The 26,028-nt window shown below is 38.4% G+C and overlaps 1 protein-coding gene across 11 annotated transcripts in view; it reads right to left on the bottom strand.

Moving 5' to 3' along the window:
* The window catches only part of TASP1 (taspase 1), a 218,486-nt gene that overhangs the window by 136,673 nt on the left and 55,785 nt on the right, over positions 1-26,028 (bottom strand). For 7 of the 11 annotated variants that reach the window (XR_014777659.1, XM_084774559.1, XM_084774564.1 and 4 more), the window contains 3 exons: positions 17,107-17,186; positions 7,266-7,372; positions 1,879-1,932 (listed from right to left, as the gene is read on the bottom strand). Coding sequence is in view for 10 of the 11 variants with exons in the window: in XM_084774559.1 (XP_084630685.1) it covers positions 1,879-1,932; positions 7,266-7,372; positions 17,107-17,186 (241 nt within the window). In the remaining variant the exon portion in view is untranslated. The remainder of the gene's footprint in view (positions 1-1,878; positions 1,933-7,265; positions 7,373-17,106; positions 17,187-26,028) is intronic. The other 4 variants (XM_084774563.1, XM_084774565.1, XM_084774566.1 and 1 more) reach the window with 3 other exon arrangements.

The raw sequence follows: 26,028 nt of genomic DNA, 5'->3' as shown, positions 1-26,028 counted from the left end.
CATACTTACACACACACACATAAGTAAAAACAGGGAGACAGAGAGGGAGGAAGGGAAGAAGGAGGAAGGGAGCCAGGCAGGAAAGCAACCAATTAAGCACTGGTTCTTATCTTTTGACCTAGGAAGGTCCGTATAATCGGCATGTTTGTCACATGTGCACACACATTTGTCCCTTTGTGCACCAGTTTGTATTGTTGGTCTTATTAGTGCTACATGTGTCAGCAGCATCATGTCTACAGTGAGTGATGTAATTTGTCATTCTTAAAAAGTATTTACTATCATGGACTGAGCTTCTATGTAAAGTACTAATGCAACTTCACTTACTACAAGTATTTGCTTATGAAGAGGCTATGTTATGGTGATTTCCACATTACATAAAAGATCAGCTGGAATTATTCCAATGATAATGAAGAAATAATTTCCTTTCCTTCATTAATTCTGTTAAAAACTAAAAATTAATGGAAGCTCAATAACAAAATGAGGATTCATTTATAAGATTTAATATCCAAGGTTAACTTTTAAGAAATTTCCAAGAATACTACTGGTGACTTTCATTACAAAATAAAGAACAGTTAAACTTCTAACATTGACTTTTTGCATCAGTTTTACCTTATCTATAATTTTCAAGGCTATACAAATTTAACATTTAGATAAACACAGTTTCAAGACTTAGCTCCAGTTAGAAACCCAATCTCCATAGCTACTTAATACATGTACTCAGAAGCTTTTCCCGAAATTAGCATAAACTATTATAATTATCCCACCATCAACAGTTAAAAGTATAGGATTTAAACACATTAGCATAAAGTACCAAAAACCATAGACTATGGAATCACCATCAAGTCAGTGAAGCGGCTCAGTGGGTAAATCTGATTATCACTAAGCCTGGCTCCCGGGTCCTAGTCTCAGGGCCCACAAGGTGCAAGTTGGTCTCTGACCTCCACAAGCATGCCATAGCATATACACGCACGCACACATGCATGCACGTGCATGTGCGCACACGCATGCACACACACACACACACACACACACACACACAAAATGAATACATTATAATGAAAACTGCTGATCATTCATGCTGATCATCCAAACCTCATATCAATAAACACATGAGGTAGTAACAGATCTAGTGACTGATCTACCTAGCACCAATTAACATAAAAGACATGTAGCACAGGCTCATCAAGTAACAAGCATATTCTTAGATGGACTTGTTGCCATTTTTAAAATATTACCTATCATTCAAGGCAATAATTTCAAAAGGAAGATAATCACTTCATTGGAAGAATGTCCATTTTACAGAGCATAATGTATAATATACATCTCTTTACAAAAGTCATAGTCCACACTTGCACGTACTCATATGCCCACATATTAACTATCTTCTTCAAAGACACAGAGCATCTGATCAAACAGTGTAAATTTCAAGAAAATCATAATGACACTCCTCCTTGCACACAAAATACACAGGCATGTGCAAATGGAACAATCTGAAGAAAATATGTTGTTTTGGGGGCACTCGTTTTCTTTGATGTTAACCTACCTCTCACCCAAAAAAATACAGTGATTTAGTATGATGCAGTTAAGCACTTACATAATAACTTCAAGATGGAGGGGAAAAGGGGAAAACATTACCCACAATATACTTCAAAAGAATAGAATATATTTATATGAAGCACACAAAGCAAGGCCCAACATTTCCTTTCTGAAACATGTGGCCAATTTAATGTCCCTGTGTGGTGGCTAAAGAACCAAAATTAAAAGTTGTAGCATCTCTTTAGAGTGGTTTTGAACACACGACATGGTATGAAAGCACAAAAAGCAGTGCTTGTTTTTCTAAATGTGTTTGTTAGAAACTGAGGACTGAAACATACTCACACAACGGACAAGGTCTGCTGAGCATCCCATACACTGTCCTAAGTGCTGCTTCACCTAAAAGGCAACAAAATTAGCTGAAAGCTTAAATTACTTTATGCGCGTGGTGGGAGGAGGCATGGGTAACTATGCACACTCAACTGCAAAGTCTGTTATTAAGGAAAAGGAGATGGAAACTATTTAGGCAATATGCTTGTGAAGAATGAAAAAGGCGGGGGTTGAAACATCAAAACTGTTGAGATCAAACAACACTCCCAACTTACTTTAATACTCTAAGAATAAGAGTCCCTTCCAATCATACCCATGACCAACTGTTTGAAACTGATATTTATGAATTCTAGATTATGGTCTAGATGCACCGTGTCTGTTTCCTACATGTAAATGTCTTTTTCGCAACAATGAATAACTCAGTCTTCCTGTGGTGTGAGCCAATGGGTTAGTCACATCATTCTAAGAAGAATGTTTCTTCCACAGCTATGATAAACATTAGTACTGACTCAGTTACCTTTTGCTTTTTGTCTCAGAACACACCAAGTATGGCGTACCTATATACAATAAGTAGAAGAAAAACCAAATAGGCCCATCCAGAGAGAAGAGGGCAAAGCACTCACTACTATTTCAATTTAAAACATAATACAACAGTTAAAGCATAATAAACAGATAAACAGTTATCATGTAAGTTGAAGGAAAAAGAAACAATCACTAAGAATAGATAATTCCTAAAAACCTCAATTTCTCACTTTAAAATATTATACCTTAAAATCTACAAACTCTAAGCTAGAAACTAAATTCACAAACAAGTTAATTCACAGAAATTAATGGGCAATGGTACCAACTTTTCCTTACGGTCTCTCTGACCTCCACGACAAAACTTCTCAAAAGCCACTCTGGCTGTTCTCCCTGGCCAGCCCTGTCACGGCCCGCCCCAGTTCATTCCATCACAATACGGTCTACCTAGACCAACTGCTCCAAGGACCAATCCAACAGCCACTCCTCAGGAGTATGTGACCCAGCAAAGGAGTGTGTGAAATAAATGTTGCTCCTTTAGTGTTCTCTCTCCCTCTCCCTCTCTGAGACCCCCTGAAACACACAAACACACACACACACACACACACACGTCCTGGTACCTTTGCCTTTTTCTTCAGGTGGCTTCTTGTTCTCCCAGTTTCTACATCTTGAACTGGCTTGAGATTCAGATGCAAATCTCTCACGCTGTCTCATTCTTCAGGATATGGATGTATATTCCTTTTGATGTTAGTAATTTCATCATAGATATCACCCTCTCACCCTGTCTATTAATAAAACTTCTCCCATGAACATGTAATTGCTCATATAACCAACTTCACAGTTGATATTTCTACCTAGCATAGCAAGTTTTCCAATAGTAATGAGGGAAGATGGGTTCAAATTTTCAAAAGTCAAAAATACAGTAAGAAGAGCAGAGAGGTATGTATCTAAACACATATTTGCTACAATATCCTCTGGTGTCACAGTCTTGGTTTCTAGCCTCGGGCACTACTGGAAAAATTGTGGAAGCATCAAGAGATGGCAGGAAAACACTAAAAGAGGAAACTAGGACTCTGCACAGTGGGCTTGAAGAGGATGTGGAGGGCCTAGCCCCTTCCATCTGTTTCAGCTTCTTGGCGGCCATGAGGTAAGCAGCTTTCCTTTATCATGGCCACAGCAGTGACATACTGCCTCGTCAAAGGTTTGACAGCAAAAGGCCAAAAGAACACATGAAACCTGAAACCCAAAATAAAACTCTCTTCCTCGTAAGCAAATTATTCTGGATATTTGGCTGGTGATGAAACTCAACAACAGTACCTTAGAGTTTTCATCCTGTCTTCAAAATGCTGGGGACTGACTCCGGGCGTGTACATGTTAGGCAAGTGCTCCACCAATGAGATACATGCCAAGCCCTGATCTTTTGATAGAACAAAAGCCTTTTCTTTGAATGTAGGGCCTCAGACAATGTTGCATATAGGTTTTTTTTTTTCAGTTTTTCTTAATAAACAAAATGAGATGCCCTATGATTTTTAGTTTTACGATGTTTTCTAAAAAAAAAAAAAGGAGAACAAGAAGATAATGATAGTAACAAAACATTCTAAATAATTTGCATAGATTTTCAGTTTTCATCAATGTTCCTAGCTCACTTAACAATAATTACAATGCAACAGCAACTTTTTATAAGCCAATTCTGTTTTTTCAATTTACTTTTCCAATAGAGCACTAAATACTCAGACAATCCTTAGTTTTCAAAAACTGAACTCTCTTTTTGAACTCATTGTTCTTAAGTTTAACATGAAACAACGGATTGTATAATTTTAATAATAGAAACAACTGAACACAATAAGGACACCGATGCAGCCACTGGAAGGAGCACATGAGCACGGCACACTAAAAGTGAGATAAAGTAGATAAAGACAGCCTCTGATTAAAAAAAAAAAAACAAGTCATGAGCGGTACCTAGAGAAGTGGCTCAGCAGTTAAAAAGCACTGTCTTCTTCCAGAGGTCCTGAGTCCAATTCCCAGCAACCACTTGGTGGCTCACAACCATCTATAATATGATCTGATGCTCTTTTCTGGCATGCAAGTGTATGTGCACATAGAGCACTCATATACATTAATTTTTTAAAATAAAGATTTATTTATTTATCATATATACACAGTGTTTTGCCTGCATGTACACCAGAAGAGGGCACTAGATCTCATTATAGATGGATCTCATTATAGATAGTTCTGAGCCATCATGTGGTTGCTGGGAATGGAACTCAGGACCTTTGGAAGAGCAGCCAGTGCTCTTAACCTCTGAGCCATCTCTCCAGCCCTATACATTAAAATTTTTTAATCCTTTTTTTTTTTTAAGTAGCGGAGCTGGAGAGATGGCTCAGAGGTTAAGAACACAGTCTGCTCTTCCAGAGGTCCTGAGTTCAATTCCCAACAACCACATGATGACTCACAACCATCTATTACGTGATCTGATGCCCTTTTCTGGAATGCAGGTATACATGCAGGCAGAGCACTGTATACATAATAAATAAATAAATAAATCTTTTTTTTAAAGTAGCAGTGAGATGTCTATGCATAAACTAATAGAAACAAACGAACAAAAAAGAACTGTGGAACTGTGTAACAATTTCATAACAGCTTTATTCCTAAAAGTGAAGATCCAGAGACTACCAATCTCCAACAGGAGAATATATAAGCAATTTACAGTCTACACACATTAAGAAATATTACTTAGAATTTTTGGGTTTTGTTTTAAGGAACAGTGTTAGGACATATAAAATTCTTCGGTGGGAAAAAAAGTAAACAGAAAAGAACACATTCCATATGACAGCAACACAAAACATACACAGCGCTAAGAACTGGAATAATGGGTGCTGTCTAGGTGAGGGATTAACTACAGAGCAGCAAAACCACAGTGTCCTGTGTCGTAACATGACTGGGGCTGCAAGAGCACAGACAGTTATGAGAACGGATAAAACTCTCCATATACACGTTTTGTTTTTGAGACAAGGTCACACTCTGCAGCCTGTGATCCTTTTGTTCAACTCCTGACTATTGGCCTTACAAACAAGTAAACCAGTTACTTTTTTTTAAGAAGGCAAAAAGTCCAAATTTGTTCGCCTAGCCTTCACAAAGAATGTAGAAACATGCGCGTGCACACACACAGAAAGAAGGAAGGAAGGAAGGACGGAAGGAAAGAAAGAAAGAAAGAAAGAAAGAAAGAAAGAAAGAAAGAAAGAAGAAAACCAGACTATACAAGCTTTCATTAAAATTTACATATTAATTTGTTTATTTGCTTCCTAAAACCCATTGTTGGTAGGTATATGAGCAGAATTGGACCAAATTGTTTAATTATCCTATGAGGAAACATACTGAGAAAAATAGCTATTTTTATGAAAGATCATTTATTTTGTGCTTTGCTACAACCATACAAAACTTTGATAAATACCATAAAGCAGTTCATGGGGCATTAAAGGAGGACTACATGATATGAGACACCAAACGAATATGTGACCTGACACACGGTAAAGAACTGCGTGCTGAAGAACTCTGTCGCTTTCAACTTCACTCCACTATCAAAAGCAAGTACAGAAGGACGCAAACAACACAACAGTCATGTGGCATTTGTGGCTGTCCAGAAAACAACACAACAGTCATGTGGCATTTGTGGCTGTCCAGCAAACAACACAACAGTCATGTGGCATTTGTGGCTGTCCAGCAAACAACACAACAGTTATGTGGCATTTGTGGCTGTCCAGCAAACAACACAACAGTCCTGTGGCATTTGTGGCTATCCAGCAAACAACACAACAGTCCTGTGGCATTTGTGGCTGTCCAGCAAACAACACAACAGTCCTGTGGCATTTGTGGCTGTCCAGCAAACAACACAACAGTCATGTGGCATTTGTGGCTGTCCAGCAAACAACACAACAGTCCTGTGGCATTTGTGGCTGTCCAGCAAACAACACAACAGTCCTGGGCATTTGTGGCTGTCCAGCAATTGAAATAAAGGATGGGCAAATGAGAAGCTGAACTTCTCTTGTCATCGACTTTTAATTAAGTTTAATTTTAAAACATTTTCAGCCACTGCCAAGTATGATTCTAATAACAAAATATGTAAATTTACTTTTTAACGGTTCATTTTATTACACGTTATTTGTCTGTTTACCTATGTGTTTGAATACACACATGTCACCACATGAATGTAGGGGTCAAAGGATAATTTTCAGAAGTTTGCTCTGTTTTCATACCATGTGGGCCCTGGGGACCACACTTAGGTCATCAGGTTGGCATCAAGTGCCTTTACCAACTGAGCCATCCTATCATCTCTCGACAGTTACAAAACTTTAAAATAGCTTATTGTTAATTTCTCCACTGGTATTTCAAAAGATATTTTCAATCTAATAACTTAAAATATATTAAAATAAACTTTACATTTTTAAATTAATTTCACTTGTTTCTTTTTATGATCAAATTTCTAAGACAAGCTTTCTCTGTGTAGCCATGACTATCCTGAAACTCGCTCTATAGACCAGGCTGGCCTTAAATTCAGAGATCTACCCACCTCAGAGTACTGGGAGTTAAGATGTGCACAGCACCGCCCAACTCAAATTTTACTTTGTAATGTTTATTATACATGTAAATGTACACATGCTCAAGTAAATGTCACAGCACACATGTGAAAGGACAACTTGCAGGACCCTGCTCTCTCCTATCATGTGGGTTCTGGTACACACTTTTACCTTATAAGCCCCACCAGCTCCCCTCATCATTAACATACATATTGGGTGTATGCTATATTTCAATGGACCACATTGTCCTAAATGCAGGTCCACAATATCATTATCATACATCAGCAAATACTTCAATCACCTCCTGACCTTTGCACTTGATTGTCTTCTTTTCTTTAGGTGAATGAAGTCTGTTTCCACCCTTTCTGCCAGCTCTAGTTTCCTCTTGTTCCTTTTAAATGCAGCTAAGCTGAATCCTACAACAGAGAACAATAAAAAAATTCTATTTGAGAATGATTAGGACAAGAAGGCTAGTGAGGTATCCTGGGGGAAAAGAGCACTTAAGATTGTTGAACTGTTGCTTTTAAAAAGTCTTCCCAATGTACACTGACAAAACAGGAAAATAAAACAAAAAGCACAAGTTTGTAAGCTTAGGGAAAAGATCAAACCAGAGAAACAATTGAATTCTCAAGGTAGATAGGGCCTGAGGGGATCTATGCCCATTCAGCTGTGTGGCTCTATAAGTCTCAGTGCACAGACACAAGAGATGACATGTAAGGACAGAGCACTAGAAAGTATGCTAAAGATGAGCTACAAGAAAGGGGGTGGGAGGGCTGGAAAGATGGCTCAGAAGTTAAGAACACTGTCTGTTTTTCCAAAGGTCTTGTGTTCAATTCCCAGCAACCACATGGTGGCTCACGACCATCTATAATGAGATCTAGTGCCCTCTTCTGGCCTGCACATGCTCTTAACCTCTGAGCCATCTCTCCAGTCCCCACAAGTGCTCTTAACCACTGAGACATTCCTCCACTATCTCCCTCCCAGCTTTTTTCTGGGGGGGGGGGGGGTCCTTTATTTTTTCCCCATTAAAATTTACTGTGACATTAGATTATCTTCATGACACAGCATGTTTAATGTCTCTGAAAGAGCCTATTAGCTAGTTTGGGCATCACTGATAACTAAGTGACCATGAAATGAGATGTGCAAGTATTTTATGTTGTCCAGCTAACCACTGACCGCATATTGCATGGGATGAATTTTGAAGGCCATATGAGGAATAATAGAATGTATAAATGGAAGGAAATTTTTGTGTAATAAATGTATTTTTTTTTTCTGTAAGAACTAAGAGAAGTCTCAGGAGCTAATCAAATGTTTTATCAATTAAACATCATTCTACACTAGACAGTAGAAATAGTTTATTTTTAAATCTCTGTCTCTCACACACACACACACACATAGATATATATACATATATATTTGTTATATATTATTTGCTAATTCATGTCTTAAACATTTTATACCAATACAGAATTATTAAATTAAGTTATAAAAAATAAAAATTTTTCTGTGAAGGGGAAAAATAAGAAAGTTAATTATACTTACAAATACCATAAAAGTAGAATATCTAAGAATAAGTTTTTATTCTGATTACACCTCAATTGTTATCACTTCCCTTGTATCTTCCTGTTCCACCCTCCCTCCCTCTTTCACCCTATTTACCTCTCCTAGGTCTGTGACAGAAGGGGACCTCCTCTCCCACCATATGGTCACAGCCTATCAGGTCTCATCCTAGTAGCCTGCTTACCCTTCCTCTGAGTGCCACCAGGCCTCCCCACCAAGGGGAAGTGGTCAAATATGGGGCACCAGAATATCGAATGGCTGAGAAACACTTAAAGAAATGATTTTATCAGAGAAATGCAAATCAAAATGACTCTGAGATTCCATCTTACACCCAGCAGAATGGCTAAGATCAAAAATTCAAGTGACAGCACATGCTGGCAAGGATGTGAAGAAAGGGGAACATTTCTTCATTGCTGGTGGGAGTGCAAACTGGTGCAACCACTTTAGAAATCAACCTGGCACTTTCTCAGAAAATTGGAAGGCCCAGCTATTCCACTCCTTGGAATATACCCAAAAGATGCTCCACCACACAACAAGGACATTTGCTCAACTATGTTCGTAGCAGCCTTATTTGTAATAGCCAGAACATAGAAACAACCTAGATGTCTCTCAGTAGAAGAATGAATAAAGAAACTGTGGTATATTTATACTATGGAATACTACTTAGCTATTAAAAACAAGGAAATCTTGAAATTTGCAGACAAATGGATGGAACTAGAAACAATCATCCTGAGTGAGTTAACCCAGACCCAAAAAGACACACATGGCATATACTCACTTATAACTGGACACTAGCCCAACAGGGATGTCTTCTGATAGTCCTCATTTAGCAGGAGATTGGAATAGATGCTAGGACTTCCTATTTGAGCTCCAGGTGAGAGAGGTATGCAAAAATGGGGAAATAAAAGGACCCAGAGGGTTCTGGAACCCTACAAGAAGACCATCAAGGCAGGCGGATCTGGACCCATGGGCATACACAAATCAACCAAGGACATCACATGCAGTAAACCTAGTCCCCCCATTCAGTTCTAGCCAATAGACAGTGCATTCTCCACAGCTGTGTGGAGAGCAGGGAGTGACTCTAGCAATAAGTTTAAGGAAAGAAGTGAGTGATCTCTACAGTGGCAAATACAAAACACTGAAAAGAAATTTAAAGGACAATACATACACAAAGAATGAATATTACAAACCAATACTTTCAAAATATATACACTGCCTAAAGCAAATCCATAGATTTCACTCAATCTACATGAAAATACCAAAAACACTCTTCATAGAAGTAGAGAAAGCAAGGCCAGGCATCGTGGCACATGCCTTTAATGCCAGCACTCGGGAGGCAGAGGCAGGCACATCACTGTAAGTTCAAGGCCAGCCTGGTCTACAAAGCAAGTCCAGGATAGCCAGGGCTACACAGAGAAACCCTGTCTCAAAAAACCAAAATAAAGAAAATAGAAATGAAATAGAGAAAGCAGTCGTAAAATCACCTGTAGCCGTAAGAGATCCTGAGGAATCCTAGCACTCTTCAGCAAAAACAAACCTGCAGCATCATACAACCTCACTTAAAAAGTACACTAGGAAACCATAGTAACTAGAATAGAATGCTAGTGACAAACACACACTCACACTCATAGTCTCATTCTCGTTCTCTCTCTCCCTCTCCCCCCTCTCTCTCTCCAAAGAAGCAGATTAGAGGGCCCAGCAACAGGTATATCTGTTGCAAGTCTCTAATGAATAACACTGGGAAGAAAGTACAAAAAATACAGAGGATTTTTTTTAATGACCTATTTCTCTCAACACAAACAAACCTCAATTCAAAATACGACAGCTTGAAATTTGCGACAAATAGATGGAACTAAAAAAATCCTCCTGAAGGAGGTAACTCAGACCCAGAAAAACAAATAGGGTCCTTTACATGTACATTATGGCTTTCAGCTTTGTGTTTTTGTGGAATTCCTAAGAGTGTGAATGAGTGGGTCTGTATATCTATGTCTGTTTCTTTTGACTTTTCTTGGGCTCTTTTCCTTCTGTTTGTTTTGTCCTATTGCAATGTGCTAGCTGTTGTTTTATCTTATTTTATTTTGTTATTGTCCCTTAAAAGGACATTTGTTTTCTAATGAGAGACAGAAAGAGGGTGAATCTGGATGTAAGAGGAGATAGGGATAAAGTAGGAGAAGCAAAGGAAGGGGAAAATGTAATCAGAATATATTATCTGGAAAAAAAAATCTATTTTCAGGCCGGGCGTGGTGGCGCACGCCTTTAATCCCAGCACTCGGGAGGCAGAGATAGGCGGATCGCTGTGAGTTCGAGGCCAGCCTGGACTACAAAGCGAGTCTAGGACAGCCAAGACTACACAGAGAAACCCTGTCTCGAAAAAAAAACCAAAAAAAAAAAAATCTATTTTCAATAAAGGAAAAAAATCACAGTGCTGCATGCAAGACCTGAAACTGCTACACTAGCATTAATCTAATGAAAACCATTAAGACACAAGTATTCAATTCCAGCAGCTAGCGCACATTCGCCTCTCTCTCTCCCCCCCCCTCTCTCTCTCATAATGATATATGCCAGCTTTTAAATAAAACAACAAAAGCACAGGCAACAAAAGAAAACTAGACAAAAAATACAGATATGAGACAAATTATTTAAATATGCATTTCTCAAGGAAAACATAAAAAGGAGCAGAAGTATATAAAACAATATATAGCATCACTAGCCATCAGGAAAAGCAATTCAGAAGTATAATGAACTGTCACTTCATCCAAATAGAATGATGTTGTCAAAAGACAGAAATAACAAATGTCAATAGGAAAAGGAAAGAGGAACTAAACTCCAATGCTTATCAGTGAGGATGTACATCAATGGTCACTACCATGTAACCTAGCAAGCCTATTATACAGTATATATCCAAATTAATGAAATCATTGAATCATAGAAATAAATGCACTCCAGTGTTTACTGCAGCATCATCTATAGCCTAAGGCATGAAATCAACCAAGGTGCTATCAATGGATAAACATAGGTAAGAGCCAGGTGCAGTGGTGTAGACCTGTAATCCCAACACTCAGAGAGGCAGAGGCAGGCAGATCTCTGTGAGTTTGAGGCCAGCCTGGTCTACAAAGTAAGTCCAGGGCAGCCAAAGCTATACAGGGAAACTCTGTCTCAAAAAACAATAAGCAAACAAATAACTAAAACTAGCACATATAAACAATGGAATATTGTTGAGTCATGAAAAAGGAAGTTTGACGCTTGCACCATGAGTAAATATGGAAGACATTTTAATGAAATAAAAAGACAGTTTAATGAAATAGGGCAAGCACAGAAAGAAAAATTCAATATGTTCTCTTTCTTACTCATTTGTGGAAGCTAAACAAGTCGATCAACAAAAGACAATCATGGTCAGTAGGCACTAAGAAGAGAGAGAAGACAAGAAAGGTAAGAAGAGAATCCAGATAAGGAATGGATGTACAGACAGGAAATACTAACTAGCTGTGGTGCTTTATGGCCCAGTAAGGAATCTGCAGCTTAAAACTGAAAACACACAGCACATTAAGTGGGAAATCAGGACTCTGACAAATTTAAGTTCCTCAAGAGACCAGCATGCTGCTTACCCTAATTTCATCATCACAAAGTACAAAATGTACAAAATTATGATGTAGAACACATAAAAATGTCATATTGATTTATTTGGAGGTTGTTTGTTTTTGTTTTTGTTTTGTTTTGTTTTTCAAGACAGAGTTTCTCTGTGTAGCCTTGGCTGTCCTGGACTTGCTTTGTAGATCAGGCTGGCCTCAAACTCACAGTGACCCACCTGCCTCTGGTTGCCTGTCCCGCCCAAGTGCTGGGATTAAAGGCACGCACCACCACACCTGGCTGTTGTATCAATTTATAATGTTTTGATATTTATGTTTAATTATTAAAGATCAAAGACAGAGATTTTTAAAGCCAAAGTCATACACTAAGAATTAGCAGAGAACTATAAGCAGATTTCTCATCCAACCCTTTGAGGCTACGTTATCAGCTCACATGTTCACAGCACTGAAGGAAAAGCAGGGTGTGAAGCATAAATCCCAGATCTGACTGAGCTGTGTTTCAAAAATGAGGAGTAGATTAAAATGGTCTCAGAGTACGGAAACCCTACCCAGTTGTTCACCAGCAGACCCTACCTGCCTAGCCTACAAGAAATACTAAAAGGAAATCAACAGGCAAAAAACAAAAGGACACCTGGCAACAGCATAAAAGGCACACACAACAATAAAGATCGGACACAAGATGAATCATGTATAACTATAAAAGCTATCACTGTTCTAATTGTTTCTAATTCTGTTTATTTTCTACATCACTTTATAAATAAGACATGGAAGATTATTCTATATGTTCATGTTTTTACATTTAATAGAGAACGTGTTTGTTTGTACACATGCCATGACACATATCTGGAGGTCAAAAGACCACTTTCAGGAATCAGTTTCTTGTTAGCACCATGTGTCAGGTTGCCAGACTTGATGACAGGCACTGTGCTAGCTAGACAATCTCTCTTGCTAATAAGAAATTTCATGACATTAATAGCTGAAAGGGAATGGTGACAGGTGTGTGTATAACAACACAACTTTTTGTTAATATGGTCCCATTAACCTAGCACAAATTCAAATTACGCTATAATTTAAAGTACTAAATTTAATCTCCATGGTAACCACAACAACAAAGAAAAGAACAAAAGTATATATATTGTTTAGGAAATGAGAATTAAAATCATATCACTATTGAAAAAACAAAGCCAAATAAAAGTTAAAGGGATAAATAAATAAATAAATAAGGAACAAGCACTAGAAAACATAGAAGTTAATAACAAAAGCTAATCTAAACATAGACAATTAACATATGCTCTGATATGTATATTGAAGTCAGAAGACACCTTCTAGGAGTAGGTTCTCTCTTCCTACCAATAGGGCTCCACATTTCAAACTTAAGTTGTCAGGCTTGCAACAAGTGTCTTTTATCAGTTCAGCCACTTGCTGGCACTATGTAACATTAAGGATGACAAAATTATACAAACAGATAGGATATTTGTACTGGAAGTTTTGGTTTCTTTAAGAACTCAGCTACGTTATGTAAACAGATTTTGTTTTAATCCCAAGTCTCAGATATGCAGTTGCTTTCAGTGTCCACAGCTGACAACTGCGTTGTGCAGCTCAGAGGCGGAGGTGGTCTATGCCAGCTGGAGTTATTGGAATTCTGAGGATTCTGGGAAATGATAAATGTGAGAGCCCAGAGAGAGAAGGTGAGTGCTTCGAGGAGACAATAGAGGAGAAAGAAGGCTAAGACTGCTGGTTCTTCCTGCTTCTGTGTTTACCACTTGCTGTTGCTGGACTGCTAGATATCCTGTCAACTAAGTTTGGTATTTTCCCAAAAAGGCAGATGACCCTAACCATCAGGAAGCAGCTAAGAGGCCTACATCCCTTTCCCTTCTAACCTTCTTTCTCTCCTACCTAGGATGGGGGGGGGGGGCGGTTGGAAGGGAAGTAGAGGCTTAAGAACAGCAAATAAAATAGAGTAAAAAAATAATGCCTACATATATTAGTGGCTGCCAGGGGTGAAGGCAGGAGAAAGTAGGTTACATCATAAACCTATTTGAAGACAACAGTGTTCTTCAATCTTAGCTCTATCGGTGGCAACTTAACTGAAATACTGTTAGAAAACTCACTGAAAACTGGAAGCAGCACACACACACAAACACATGGAGCAAATAAATATAAATAAAAGCAACTTGTAAGGACAGATATGCTAATTACCCTGATCTCACCCTCATACAATGTCTAATGAGTCAAAGTATCACAATGTACCTCATAAATATGTAAAGATGTATCAGATTTTTTATTTTAAAAAATTAATAAATGTCCAAATAATATACTTTTATAATATACATTTGCGGTATTTGCTAACATCTACTATCAGTTAGTTGTTACTGTTATTTGTGATGACTCTTTATTGTCAACTTGATAGAACTTAAAATCACTATAAAAATACTTTGGACAGTACAGATTAGATTAACTGAAAGAGAAAGACTCAGCCTAGATTTGGGAGGCACCACTGGGGAGGCTGGAATCATAGACTGAATAAAAAGGACAAAGCAATCTAAGCATTCATTACTCTCCACTTCCAACCCTGGGTCCCGTATGAGCAGGCACCTTCAGTTCCTGCCACCACACCTTTCCTGCTGTGATGGACTATAAACCCTGTACTGTAGACTACAAGGAACCTTTTCTTCCAAAATGTTCTTTGTTAAGTGTTTTGTCACATCAGTGAGAGAAATAGCTTACATACTATTGTTATTGTTACTATTATTTCTAATTATTCACACTGTATTTATTAAGACCATCTACTTAGAAAGCACAGCGTGTATCTCCTATAAGGAAGGACTCAGTTACACTAAACTGACCTATGACAGAATATGGTCCAGGAATGAAGTCTGGGAAGAATCCTGAGAGGCTGTGAGAACATGCCAAAAAAACAAGACAAGAAAAGAGTCTTGTGACCTCAGTTTCTTCAAATCACAGAACTGTTCTTGCAATGTGTTTTTGTGCTCCTCTCAGGTGTAGCAGATAAGAGTGAGCTTACTTCAGATTTTACTCATTATTGCCTGCTGCTGTTATTCAATTAAATACTTAAATTATGCTTTATATGCTTTATGTAAAAACATGTTTTGCAAATGTGCCTTGTCCTTGTGGTTGTATACTGTTTGAACTCATGAGAACTTTACTCATATGACCTTTCTTAACCCTCACAGTATAAAATGTCAGAGGTTCTGAATAAAGTTGTCTGTTGCAAGAAACTTGAGTCCACCTCACTTACCAACTCTATTCTCCAAGGCCCCACTGCTCTAGAGCAGTAACAACCTATATGCCAGTAACATCACAGACCATGAGTAAAAGGCTTAAGAGAAAATAAAACTAATCCACAGGTCTAGAATAAGCACAAAGATAACTACACAAATTTCCGAGCTGTGCAACAACAACATGGATAAACTCTGAAGGAATTATATAAAGTGAAATAAGGCATAAAGAATAAATTGTACTACAATTCTGTAAGGTACCTAGAAAAGGCGAACTCATAAAGATAGAAAGTAAAGGCAGGATCACAAGCAACTAACAAGAGGGGAGCAAGTAGACAGACTACCACACGTGTACTTGGGATAACAGTCAGGGGAACATAGAACAGTGGCAGCTACACTACACTATATACTTATAACTCAACAGAACTTAAGACGGCTAAGACCGCAGGTCAGGAGGCTCGGCATGTACCCTGAATGCCTGAGTTTGATACCCAGCATTCGCAAGGATGAAGCAGAAAGCCAACTTCTCCAAGCTGTGCTCGGCAATGTGCACACGCACCACGACAAGCACACTCTCATACATACACACACACAGTCACAGACACACAGGACATAAGTAAATAACAGTAAACAAACATGAAATAAAATGTTTAAGATGATAATTTATGATATGAATATTTTTAAATTTAAAAAATGGAAAATATGTTAAAATAAAAAAACTGTCAACCCAGAAGTCATTATCTAATTAAAATTGTATTTTAAAAGTAAAGGCAAAATCTTTATTACAGAATGAAAATTGCACGTGCTGGGGCATAGAGACACGCTCCTTTAATCCCAAGACTGGGAGACAGAGGCAGGAAGATGAAGATCTCTGTGAGTTGTAAGCCAGCCTGGTCTACATAGTTCTGGAATAGTCAGAGCTACAGAGTAAGGCCCATGCATGCTAACAATATGTTAAGAAAATCCTGGAGGAAAGGAGAGACAGGAGTGATCCATTCTCTCTCTCTCTCTCTCTCTCTCTCTCTCTCTCTCTCTCTCTCTCTCTCTCTCTCTCACACACACACACACACACACACACACACACACACACACACACACACAAACCTTAAATGAAAATAAGCTAATCTTGAAAATCAAAAAATAAAATAAAAAATAAAGGTGAGGAGGTGGGTGGCAGTGGTGCACACATTTACTCCCAGCACTTGGGAGACAGAGGCAGGCAGATCTGTGAATTCAAGGCCAGCCTCGTCTACAGAGCTAGTTCTAGGACAGCCAGAACTACACAGAGAAACCCTGTGTCAAAAAAGAAAACAAAACAAAAAGTAAAACACAAAAAGAAATCTTTCCTCACCAGAAGAGCAGTTAACATCCCTCTTCTTCCTTCTTCCCAGTGTCCTCCAGAGAGGGCACTATGGCTTTATTATTCACAACCACTTTACAAAGCCTAAAAATACTTCAGGAATAATTTTACAAACCTGGCATGGCAACTCATACCCTGCAACCCTAGCACTTATGAGGACTGCCACCAGTTCAGAGCTATATAGCAAGTTCCAGGACAACCTGGGTAACAGAATAAGACTGCCTCAAAACAAAAAGCAGAGAGGAAACCTCCAGAATAAAATAAAATAAAATAAAAATCAGCAAACGTAAGCTATCTTTAACTGTAAATATTTCAATGTATAAGTATTCTATTTATGTGTAGGAACAGAATTAACTCTTTAGGCTTGTTGCTTGTACAGCTTAACTCATGAAGGTTTTACTCACTTGTGGTCATGATGCTAGGAGGGCAAGAGGGTATCCCATGGTCCACTGCCCATCTGTAGGCTCCTTCTCCAACTAAAAAGCTAACAACAAAAAAGTTATTCTTTTAAAAATGCAATGTCATCTTCTACAGTCAATTAAGTTATAGAAGTAGTGTCCTATGACAACTAAAGTCAAGTCTTAGAGAAACAAGTAATTCTAGAGATGGTACAAAATAAGACAGCTGCAGTCTCAATTTTTCTTCTAAAATTTTCCTCACTGGAATGACAAATAGAGAAATTGAAAAAAATAGCACAATAAAAAGTGAAAGTTGCTTCCTATGGAGAATATGATTTTCTTTGATCCACAGAGTTGTGGAGTTTGTATAATCTGTTCAATCAGATAACATTCGAAATAGATGTTCTCCGAATGGTTGTTCTTGTCTACAACTACAGCCATTCAAAATAAGTAATCTGATAAGCAAACACACCGGCATGCTCACAACCTAAGTTCAGTGCAACAAGAATGCTCACAGAATGCTCACGATCATTTTCACTCTAGTTGAGTATGAAATACATCCCAAATGGAATTTTTTTTTCAGTACTATACTGCAATTTTTAATATAGAAAAGTGAACAGGGCACTTCTGGTTTATGAAGACTAATCTCCAAAGACCTCAAAAAGCATGCCAACAAGTAACAATTTAAGTAATTTCATGAGGTAAATAGTAATTGTAAGTAACAACTATAATAATCACTTCATCTCCATCCACAGTCAGCTATATAAAGATCCCAGCCAGCTAGTAATAGACCCCTTGAACTTGTGCCTGGCTATTAGTCTCCTATTCTCTATTTCTTGTTTCTGTTCTTCTAATCATTTCCACATTAAAACTCAAGAGCGGGAACTGGAAAAAAAAAAATCAGTGGTAACAAGTATATGCAAAGCTCTTTCAAAAAGCTCACACTCGTTTCCCAGCTTCGGTGTCCAGAGGCTCACATCCACCCCTGTTCCAAGAGATATGACTTTATCTTCTGATAAACCTCAAGAGAAATGCTTATTCAAGTCTTTATATTCAGTTATTACTAAGAGCAGGTTTTTTTTTAAAAACCAGCATTTCCATGTGCAGATAACTATCGAAAAGCAACATGTAAGCCCTGCCAGGTCCCTTTGGGGCACAGCCAGCATTGGTGAACTGAGCTCTGTCCCCTAAGCTCCATCATCCCAGACACTCTTCTGTCTGCCATCCCAAAGAGGGCTGCAGGCATCAGGAATATCCAGGTGGTCACCCAGAAGCAGGGATAACCGGATGGTTAAAGGCCAGCACAAGAATACAAAACATCCAAGAAATCAAAGACATCATGAAAAGACAAAACCTAAGGATAATAGGAAGTGGGTAAAGAAAAGATTACCAGCTTCAAGACCCCCCAAAAATTTTTTTTCAACAAAATCATGGAAGAAAACTTCCTTAAACCTAAAGAAAGAAATGCCTATAAATGTACAAGAAGCTTATAGAAACCCAAATAGATTGAACCAAAAATGAAATTCCTCCTGCCACACATTAAACAAAACACTAAATGTACAGAACAAAGAAAGAATATTAAAAGCTGCAAGGGAAAAGGGACAAGTAACATATAAAGGCAGACCTATCAGAATTATATCCAACTTCTCAAGAGAGACACTAAAAGCCAGAAAGGCCTGAACAGATATTTTACAGACTCTTAAGAGACCACGGATGTAGTGCAGACCCAGAAAAACTTTCAATCACCATAGATGGAGAAACAAGATTATTTCACGACAAAACCAAATTTAAGCAATGTCTATCTATCAATTCAGCTGTCTACAGATGACAGTAGGAGGAAAACTGCAACCCAAGGAGGCCAACTACACCCAAGAAAACACAGGAAATAAATCCCATGCAAAGCCAAAGAAGGGACAAACACACACTCTCTCCTCTCTTATCTCTCTCTGTCTCTCCTCTCCTCCCTTCTCTCTTCTCCCTCCTCTCTCTCTTCCTCTTTCCTCCCCCCTCTCCCCCTCCTCCCAAGATCAAAATAACAGGAATTAACAATTATTGTTCATTAATAGCTCTCAATATCAATGGACTCAATTCCCCAATAAAATGTCACGGGCTAACAGAATGGATTCAACAAGAACCATCATTCTGTTGCATGCAAGACACATACCTCTGTGACAAAGATACACACTGCCTCAGAGTAAAGGGCTGGAAAAGGGTTTTCCAAGCAAATGCACCCAATAAGCAAGTTGGAGTAGACATTCTAACATGTAATAAAATAGACTTTCAGCCAAAATTAATCAAGACATATGAGAAAGGATACTTCATATTAAAAGGAAAAATCTGCCAAAATGACATCTCAAGTCTGAATAGCTATGCCCCCAGAAAATTACTAAAGCTTAAATCACACATCGAATCCCACACATTAATAGTGGAGGCTTAAATACCCCACTCTCCCAGCACATTAACAGTGGGAGATACCAATAGACAGGTAATCAGGACAGAAACTAAACAGAAAAGTAATGAAACTAGCAGGTGTTATGAATGAAACAGACATACCCATTATCTACAGAACACTTTACCCAAACACGAAAGAATATACGTTCTTCTCAACACCCCCACAGAACCTTCTCCAAAATTGACCACATACTCTGTTCATAAATCAAGCCACAACAAATACAAGAAACCTGAAATAACCCCTTGCATCATATAAGACCACCATGGATTAAAACTGGACTTCAACAACAACAACAGAAACAACAGAAAGCCTAAACTCATGGAAACTGAAAAAACTTTCTACCCAATGACCATGGGGTCAGGAAAGAAGTAAAGAAAAGGAATTAAAGACTTTCTAGAATTCAACAAAAATGTAGATACAATATACTCAAACTATGGGACATAATGAGAGCAGTGCAAGAAGAAAGCTCACAGCACTATAAGCCTTCATAAAGACATTGAAGAAATTGCATACCAGCAACGTAGCAGAACACCTGAAAGCTCTAGAACAAAAAGAAGCAAACACATCCAAGAGGAGTAGATGGCAGGAAATAATCAAACTCACAGCTGAAATCAATAAATTAGAAACAAAGAGATCAATACAAGGAATCAACAAAACCAAGAGCTGGTTTGTTGAGAAAAATCAACAAGGTAGACAAACCCTTAGCCAAGCTAATGAAAAGGCAGAGGGAGAACATCCAAACTAACAAAATCAGAAATGAAAGGAGGGGGTATAACAGATACTGAGGAAATTCAAAGAATCAGTAAGTCTTACTTCAAAAACCTGTACTGCACAAAATTAGAAAATCTAAATGAAATGGATGATTTTCTTGATAGCTACCTCTTACCAATGTTAAATCAAGATCAGGTAAATAATTTAAATAGACATATAACCCCTAAGGAAATAGAAGTAGTCAATAAAAGTCTCTTAATCAAAGCTAGCCTGGGGCCAAATGGTTTCTGGGCAGAATTCTACCAGATTTTCAAAGAAGAGCTAATATCAATACTCCTCAAAGTATTCCACAAAATAAAAACAGAAGGAACATTGCCAAACTCATTCTATGAGGCCACAATCACCCTGATACCTAAATTACACAAAGACTCAACAAAGAAAGAAAATTTCAGACCTGCTTCATTAATGAACATGGCTGCAAAAATACTCAATAATAGAAAAAGATCTTTACCAACAAACCCTAATCCCACAGAGGGATAATATCAAAATATATTTTTTTAAAAACTCAAGAAATTAAATATCAACAGACCATAACCCAATTAAAAACCTGGGTGCAGATCTAAACAGAGAATTCACAATAAAGGAATCTCTAATGGCCAAAGGGCACTTAAAGAAATGTTCAACATCTTTAGTCATCAGGGAAATATAAATCGAAATGACATTGAGATTACATTTTACACCCATCAGAATAGCTAAAACCAAAAACTCAAGTGACAGCACAGGCTGGTGAAGATGTGGAGAAACAGAAACACTCCTCCATTGCTGATGGAGTGCAAACTTATACAACCACTGTAGAAATCAATCTGTTGGTTTCTCTCAGAAAGCTGGGAATAGTTCTACCTCAAGACCCAGCTATATCACTCCTGGGCATATATGCAAAAGATGCTCCACCACACCACAAGGACATTTACTCAACTATGTTCATAGCAGCTTTACCTGTAATAATCATAAACAGGAAACAAGCTAGATGTCCCTCAACCAAAGAATGGATAGATTAAAAAAAATGTGCTACATTTACATAATGGACTAGTACCCAGCTATTAAAAATAAGGACATCAAGAAACTTGCAGGCAAATGAATGACACTAGAAAAGATCATCCAAAGTGAGGTAACCCAGACCCAGAAACACAAACATTGTATGTACTCACTTATAAGTAGATTTCAGCCATAAAATACAGGATAGCCATGCTACAATCCATAGATCCAAAGAAAGTAAGTAACAAAGAGACCTCAAGGGAGGATGCTTGAATCTCACTGAGAGGGAGAAATAAAATATACTTCCTTCCATGATGCTTTTGGTCACCGTGTTTCTTCATAGCAATAGTAACCCTAACTAGTATTCCTCGTATGCATGAAGTTCTGAGTTTGAGCCCCTAAGCCACAATAATGAGTTAAGGCCAGCCTGGAATACATAAGACCTTGTCTCAAACGTTGATAAAATCTGTGTAATTCTTAATATTTTAGACATTTTAAAATATTCACATTTAGAAGACATTTATAGATACTATAAAGCATACTAAATAAGCAGCATTTGCTTATCATCAAATATTGTCTAGGAGTTCACCATCACATGAAATGTCATATAAATACTTTTAATAGCAATTCAATGTAATTTTTTGCAAAATATGCATGCATGTATGTATGTACGTTACATATATACATATATAGTGTCATGTAGAAATAAAAAAAATCACTTTGCAGAATAGTAAGTACCAATTTAAATTTCCTTTGAGATTTGTTCTGAATCTCCAGAGATCACTTTAAAGACGATTCATGCAACCCCATTAGAAAACCCATTAACCCTCCTTCAGTAAGAGAGGCCCACTAGTATCCTTCCTCTAAACCTCAACTTTCCTAGAGTTGCACTGACCTCACTGATACCATTTCTATGCTTGCCTTGCTCTGTGTGCACCCACACACATAACCAACACCCACCCACTCCAGTCAATTCACAAACAAACCAGCCTTAAAATTTTTGTAAAGCACAAGTCAGCACTGTTACCAAGGCTGAGAATCTGAGGCTGCGTTCGTCAAAGAACCGAAGAGAGAACCCACGACTATTATTCTGCTAGGTGAATATAATATCAAGCCAATACTGAAAAACATTACTATACCCATAGACAAGAATGCCTTGCAACCCTCATCAGGCAAGCTCGTTTTGCTGTTGATGGTGAGATGGGGTAATTAACACAATAACCCACAACTGGTCACAATGCAGATACTATGAGACAGCAAGGGGTTCAGCTCTAAATGCAACATCTACATCGTACCCCTTTCTTCCAAGGCTCGGGGTTCATCTCAGAAGAGGGATTAGAAGGAATATAAGGAGCCAGGTGTGGTTGATGACTAGAGTTAAACTGTGTTTTCTGGAGACAAAAGAACAGCTGCACATATGAATTGACAGCAACTGTGACAGCAGGCATAGGATCTTCACAACATCAAGCTAGAGAAACTTCGAGCATCAAGTAGGGAGGTGATCAGGAAGTCCCACCCCTGGCTGAGAAGCTATTGGTGACTGACAGCTACTGGAAGGAGAAAGTCAGTTCTGTAAAGGGTTATGGTCCCTGAGAGGCTGTCTCTGTTCTAGTAGGTGATCATAGTATACCCAAGCACTAAGTGGACTCCATGAGTTTAAAGAAAGAAAGAAGGAAACACACGAGATTGGGAGGAAATGGGAGGAAGGGTTGAAGAGGAGAAACTGGACAGGGGAATAGAACAAAACACCTTATATCCATATATGAAATTCTCAATCAATAAAAAAGGTATAGGAGAAAATAATAGGCACTAAATTTAAAAATGACTTCTATCATTTCATTGTACATCATAAATACATATAACTGAAGACAAATTAGGCTATTAACTACTTAAAGCTCGCAAACATAAAGCCCAAGAGATCACTGTGCTAGGAACATGCACTAAACTAACAAAATGCTGAATTTGTGTGGGGAGTGGTGTAAGATGTGTACGTGTAATGTATAATGTCTGAGGTATGTGCAATATGTATGTAATGTTTGTGGTGTGTCTGTGATATGTGCAGTGTGTATAGTGGGTATGTGAGGCATGTAATGTGTGTGCAATGTACATGATGTGTGTATGGTATGTGTAATGTGTAAAATACATGTGTGGTTTGGGTGTATAATGTATTGTGGTGTGTGTAATATGCATGCAATATGTGTAGATAGGATGTGTGTGGTGTGTATGTAATGTGTGTGATATATAAGTGAGTGTGTGATGGGTGTGGCGTGTACAATGTGTATCTAATAGGTATAATATGTGTGATATGTGTGACGTGGGTGTGGTGTATAATGTGGAGCATGCTGGGGGCGTGTGTGAAATGTAGTGATATGTGATGTGTGTGTATGTGTCCCTGCACCTATGCACAGACATGAAGAGAAGTCAATTCCAGGTGTCTCTATCATTTCCTACCTTCTTTTGAGTCAAGGTCTCTCAGTGAACCTCCAGCTCGACCACTCCAGAAACACTGGCAGGTTAGCCAGCCAGGGGGTCACCTGTTTCTATGCCCCTCCCCCATGGAGATTACAGGTATGCACACCCACACAGGCCTCTTACTTGGGTGCTGTGACTCTTTCTCCACTGAACTATCTGCTGAGCGTGCTTGAATTTTTTTTTTAATCACAAAATTTTTCAAAAATACATGACCAATTTGATTTGAAAGTTTATGTCATCCAATCTGGCAAAATTCATATTCTGAAACCCGATTCTAAACAGTTTTAGGATAATGTTAGGAGGTGTGGTCTATGAAGGTGATTCGCTCCCAAAGCCAAAGAGCTCTTTACTTAGTCTGATTAAGAATCCAGGCTGGGTGTGGTGACATAGGCCTTTAATCTCAGCACTCAAGAGGCAGAGGCAGGCAATCGCTGTGAGTTCGAGGCCAGCCTGGTCTACAAAGCGAGTCCAGAACAGCCAAGGCTACACAGAGAAGCCCTGTGTTGAGGGGGGATGGGGGATGGGGGGGGAGAATCCAGTGGACTGCTTTATCCTTCACTACATGGAGAGAACTCAGCCCCCGCTAGACACAACAGCTGCTAAATTCTTTGTCTTAGACTCCTCAGCTTTAGGGTTATGAAAAATACACTATTATTTCTAAGCTATATTGGTGAAGAATAACTACATTTTGTTACAATAGTCAATGAAATTAACAGATCATCACTGTTTGCTTTAGTAATTGGGAACATATTGCTAATTTTACCCATGTACAGCACTTCCACAATTATTTTGAAGGAAATCCAAGATATAATATTATTTCAACTACAAACATCTTGTATTTGTATCCCAAAAGGCTAATGCAGGATCTCCCCATGTACCCTAGGCTGGCCTCAAGTCACAGTCCTCCTGACTTAGCCTCCCAAGTGATGGGATTCTAAGTAAGTACCATGACATCAAGACAAAAATTGATTTTTCTTAAACCCCCTCCAAAAACTCAACATAACCAATGTTGGGCATGGTCCCACACACCCATAATCCCAGTAGTTGAGTAGTTTAAGAGATGAGGTAGAGGGACTGCCATGAGAATGAAGTCTGCCTGGGCTACATAGTGAGTCACAGGCCAGCATAGGTTACAGTGTGAGTTCCTGTCCAAAAAAAAAAAAAAGCTTAAGCAACAAATCCTTGGTATTAAAAAAAAAACTCCTGACTTCCTCTATGAGTTATATAGATAAAAAGGGCATTTTATCTAAGACATCTTAGGAAAAGCCTATTGTTTATACTCACTCTCTGCCCTTAAACCAATATAGTTTCCACTTATAACAAGGTGAAATTACCTCAATATTAAATGTATTCCCTAGACTTATGAAACAAAGTCTAATGTGGGACTTGAAAAGAACCAAACTTTTTAAATAACTTAGCTATAGCCAGAAATAAAATTTTTGAGTGCCTATTAAAATATAAAAACACTCAATGCACAAAAATGTAAAGTTTACCATGTCTGCAATCCAATACCTGAACAGAAAAATAAAGCCTAGAAAGAAGGGGGGGGCGGAATCACTCAACTCAACATAATCTAAAAATAATAAAATGATAAAACCAGTAAACAAAGATATTAAAGTAATTTTTATAACCCCACTCATATATATTCATAAAGACAGGCCTTTTTCTAAAGCTAGAAATCAAACATACGAAAATAACTGCAAGGTCAGAAATAACAAACTAGGCTGCATGTGATTTGCTGGTGACTGGATACCACAGGAGAATAACTGAGACTGAAAGCACAAGCAGTGGAAACAAAGGAAAGGAAAGAAAGCAAAGTAGTCAGGAAGTTATATAACTAAACATGAGCCAAATCCAGCTGCTCCTCAACCAACCAAAAGGAGAACGCAGATACACTACTGTCTGAGCTAGCTTCAGTGTCGCACACCCAGGCACCCTCAGTGCCTTCAGACTGGCCTATCGGCATGTCTGTGAGCTATGTTACTAACAAAGGTAGCTGACCAATCCAGAGAGAGGCAGCCCCCTCAGCAGCCCTCTGCTCACTCCTGCCCTCCAGTTCCTGCTTCTGTTCCTACTGACTCGCCTCAGGAACTGTGATACGGAAGGATAGCCAAGTAAACCATCCGTCCCCTAAGGGGCTTTTGGTCAATGAGTATTGTAGCAACAGAGAAACAAACTAGAACATGTACTATTTAGGAAAATGTCCAAATGGGATAGAAACATAGTTCAGTAGCATGATGTTTGCCTTGTATAAGCAA

This window comes from Acomys minous, assembly GCF_964271855.1.
Source record: "Acomys minous genome assembly, chromosome: 3".
In the NCBI taxonomy this organism is placed as follows: Eukaryota; Metazoa; Chordata; class Mammalia; order Rodentia; family Muridae; genus Acomys; species Acomys minous.
Note: the sequence above shows the minus strand (reverse complement) of the source record. Positions and strands in the feature narration are given on the sequence as shown.